This window comes from Schistocerca piceifrons, chromosome 7 (assembly GCF_021461385.2).
Source record: "Schistocerca piceifrons isolate TAMUIC-IGC-003096 chromosome 7, iqSchPice1.1, whole genome shotgun sequence".
In the NCBI taxonomy this organism is placed as follows: Eukaryota; Metazoa; Arthropoda; class Insecta; order Orthoptera; family Acrididae; genus Schistocerca; species Schistocerca piceifrons.
Window position 1 is genome coordinate 80,427,127 of NC_060144.1, and position 3,413 is coordinate 80,430,539.

The following is a 3,413-nucleotide window of genomic DNA, read 5'->3' on the forward strand; positions in this document are numbered from 1 at the left end:
GCTGGAACAGTGTGGACTCCAGGAACTGGCTGGTATGCTGGAACTGGCTGGGCAGCTGGAACCGGCTGGGCAGCTGGAACTGGCTGGACTGCAGAAACTGGCAGGACTGCGGGAACTAGCTGGGCAGCTGGAACCGGATGGTCTGCTGGAACTGGCTGGACTGCGGGGACTGGCTGGACTGTGGGAACTGGCTGGGCAGCTGGAACTGGCTGGTCTGCTGGAACTGGCTGGACTGCGGGAACTGGCTGGACTGCGGGAACTGGCTGGGCAGCCAGAACTGGCTGGACTCCGGGAACTGGCTGGGCAGCTGGAACTGTGGGAACTAGCTGGTCTGCTGGAACTGGCTGGGCAGCTCTAACCGGCTGGACTGTGCGAACTGGCTGGTTTGCTGGAACTGGCTGGGCAGCTGGAACTGGCTGGACTGCCTGAACTGGCTGGGCTGCTGGAACCGGCTGGGCAGCGGGAACTGGCTGGTTTGCTGGAACTGGCTGAGCAGCTGGAACTGGCTGGACTGCGTGAACCGGCTGGGCTGCTGGAACTGGCTAGACTGGGGGAACTGGCTGGTCTGCTGGAACCGGCTGAGCTGCTGGAACCGGCTGGACAGCTGGAACTGGCTGGACTGCGGGAACTGGCTGGGCAGCTGGAACCGGCTGGACTGCGGGAACTGGCTGGGCTGTTGGAACCGGCTGGGCTGCTGGAACTGGCTGGGCTGCTGGAAGCGGCTGGGCAGCTGGAACTGGCTGGACTGCTGGAACTGGCTGTGCTGCTGGAACCGGCTGGGCAGCTGGAACCGGCTGGACTGCGGGAAGTGGCTGGGCATCTGGAACCGGTTGGACTGTGGGAACTGGCTGGGCTGCTGGAACCGGCTGGGCAGCTGGAACTGGCTGGTCTGCTGGAACTGTCTGGGCAGCTGGAACCGGCTGGACTGCGGGAACTGGTTGGGCTGCTGGAACCGGCTAGACTGCTGGAACTGGATGGGCAGCTGGAACCGGCTGAACTGCAGGAACTGGCTGGGCTGATGGAACCGGCTGATGCTGCTGGAACTCGAACTGGAACTGGCACTGGCATCGCTGCTAGGCTGCTGGTTGTGACTGCTGCTGCACCTGCTGCAATTCTAACACTTCAACAATTGTACACAACAATTCTTGAAGGGCGCAACTTTTTGAGTTCCGCCGAAGATGAGTCAACGCACAAATGTAAGAACTTAAGTACACCTGCCACTGGATCTCTGGAGAGGGGACGCTTGCACCTCATTGGAAGTGACGTAGTCGTCTGTAGGAGCGCCGTCGTGCCGCGGTGGTGGCTGTAGGAAACGCGCGCACATTTGAAAGGGCGGCCCACAGTATAGTGGCCAATACGCACTGTATAAGCACAAGAATAAATACTTCGTTATCATCGATGCGTCCTGATGCTATAGTTTTAATGGCTAGCGATGTACGATCTGCAGTTCCTTGGCAGAAGGAAGGCAACTTAAATATTGTTCTGTGAGAGCTGTTGTCGGACACAGGGGTGTATAGTGCTTCCTGTAAAGCGAACGTTCTCGCTAGAGCTCTGGTTGTAGTTTCTGATGTTGCTGGTGACATCCAGGCTATATTTCGGAAGTTTGTGAGAGCTTCCATAATACTTTACTCTACAGCCCCTTATGTTGCATCATTTAATTCCTTTCTAAATATTACAGCTGCACCTACAACATCAAAACGTAATGTGTTACACTGATACAGCCCAAAGGTAGTACTGATTGAATAAAACACCAGTATTCTGCATTTAAGGGTGACAGCAAGGAAGAAGCAGTTATGTTTAGCGTAGAATGGAACTGGCCCCGTGGTAACTTTGCCTTTAGCTCTAAGACATGTGGAATCGTATGGACATCTACACTAAATTGAGCAGTCATATATTATTTAAAATGGCGACAAATCGGAACGGTACTTTTTGCATTTTTTAATTACAGCGATGAGCATCACTGATGGGTTCCTCTTCGAGCACTTTCTTCGTAGCAAATGGCACATATCGAGTCCATAAAAAATGAGGGGTAGCTTAGGGTTTTCATGAAATGTATATTTCCCTCAAAGTTTTGTAACAACACATTTAAATTCTAATCTTCTGTATTCTTTACACAAAGCGCCGAAATCAGTGAACGGAGTATTGTTACAGGTTGCAGTTGTTTGCAAGGTTGTAGATAAAAAATGCAGAAGTTGTGTGACTAGGGCCGCCAGTAAGTCTTTCGATTTGACGCCACTTCGGCGACTTGCGCGTCGATGGGGATGAAATGATAATTAGGACAACACAACACACAGTCTCTGAGCGGAGAAAGTCTCCGACGCAGCCGGGAATCGAACCCGGGCCCCTGGGATTGACATTCTGTCGCGCTGACAACTTTTCCTTTTCTTTTTTTTTTTATTTTGTTCTTTGATTATCGTTGTGTTTGGTCGTTGCGGACGTCGCAAGACATCTTGTTCAAGTTCGGTGGTTGATCCTTCCACTCAGCTTTTTATTACAGAGGCCAACCAGCTCTCTGACCGAACACGCTGAGCTACCGTGCCGACTTCCACTCAGCTACCGGGGTCGGACAGGTTGCAGATATAGTTACTCGTTGTACCTCACACGTAGCGGCCTAGCGCAGCAGCACTGCCGCCAGGGGAACCCCAAGTGATCGAGAAGCTGGGTTTGGCGCCATGCGTTAAGGAGTATTGGGGGGTCGTGGCCAGATGTTAGACTTGGTTGGGCGATACATGGCCGCGGGCTCTCAGATGTTCGATAAATCTGTTAAATATTCCAGTATTAGAACGGAGTCGTTAGCAAAGATCGATAGAAGCTTTGGTTATACCTCAGAAAAGTAATAACAAACTGAAATAAGAGTGAACGTCAGTACGTGTCTACAAACATTAGGAACGTGTACCACACCTTGTACTAGAGACAATAAAGCTTTCACTTCCACGAGAGCAGTATCTTCTTTCGTTTTTGTATCTATTAGAAGTAACTGAGTGTGAAGATTTTTAATGGCCAGTGCAGCGATTTTGCCAGCGCGTGTACCAGTAGGCGCACGGTCTCATTTTCAGTCTTCAGGTTCATGTTCCTTAGGAGTAAGGTGACCACTCTAAGGTGTGCAGCGTAAACATCAGTCCGATCGCAGTTGTTTTATCAGTACAGATGGTTTTAGAGAGAAACTTGGCGGTGACAGATACGAATAAGGGAGTGGGCATCTTACATGTTGTTGCGGCCTTCAGTCCAGGAACCCCTCTGATGCGGTTCTCCACACTGGTCTGTCCTGCACAAACCTCTTCATCTCTGCATAAACACTGCAGCACATCCATTTCATCCTGCTTACTGCACCAAAGGCTTGGTCTCCCTATACGACTTTTACCACTCACCCGCAACTCCCACACTGCTTTCCATCACCCAACTGACGATTTCTC

The 3,413-nt window shown here is 51.5% G+C and overlaps 1 protein-coding gene across 1 annotated transcript; it reads right to left on the reverse strand.

Moving 5' to 3' along the window:
- Window positions 1–322: 322 nt before the first annotated feature.
- Window positions 323–1,583, reverse strand: LOC124805444 (alpha/beta-gliadin A-V-like). The gene is made up of 2 exons (XM_047266006.1): window positions 1,363–1,583; window positions 323–1,103 (listed from the first exon to the last, which is right to left on the reverse strand). Exons 1-2 carry the CDS (start codon window positions 1,581–1,583, stop codon window positions 323–325), a joined length of 1,002 nt encoding a protein of 333 aa, XP_047121962.1.
- Window positions 1,584–3,413: the final 1,830 nt, after the last annotated feature.

Bases quoted from the DNA above. Each gene is read 5' to 3' on its own strand.
- LOC124805444 (XM_047266006.1), bottom strand. From the start codon at position 1,583: ATGTCACCAGCAACATCAGAAACTACAACCAGAGCTCTAGCGAGAACG. The intron at 1,104-1,362 runs GTGCGTATTGGC...GAATTGCAGCAG, and splicing joins TTTATTCTTGTGCTTATACA to GTGCAGCAGCAGTCACAACC.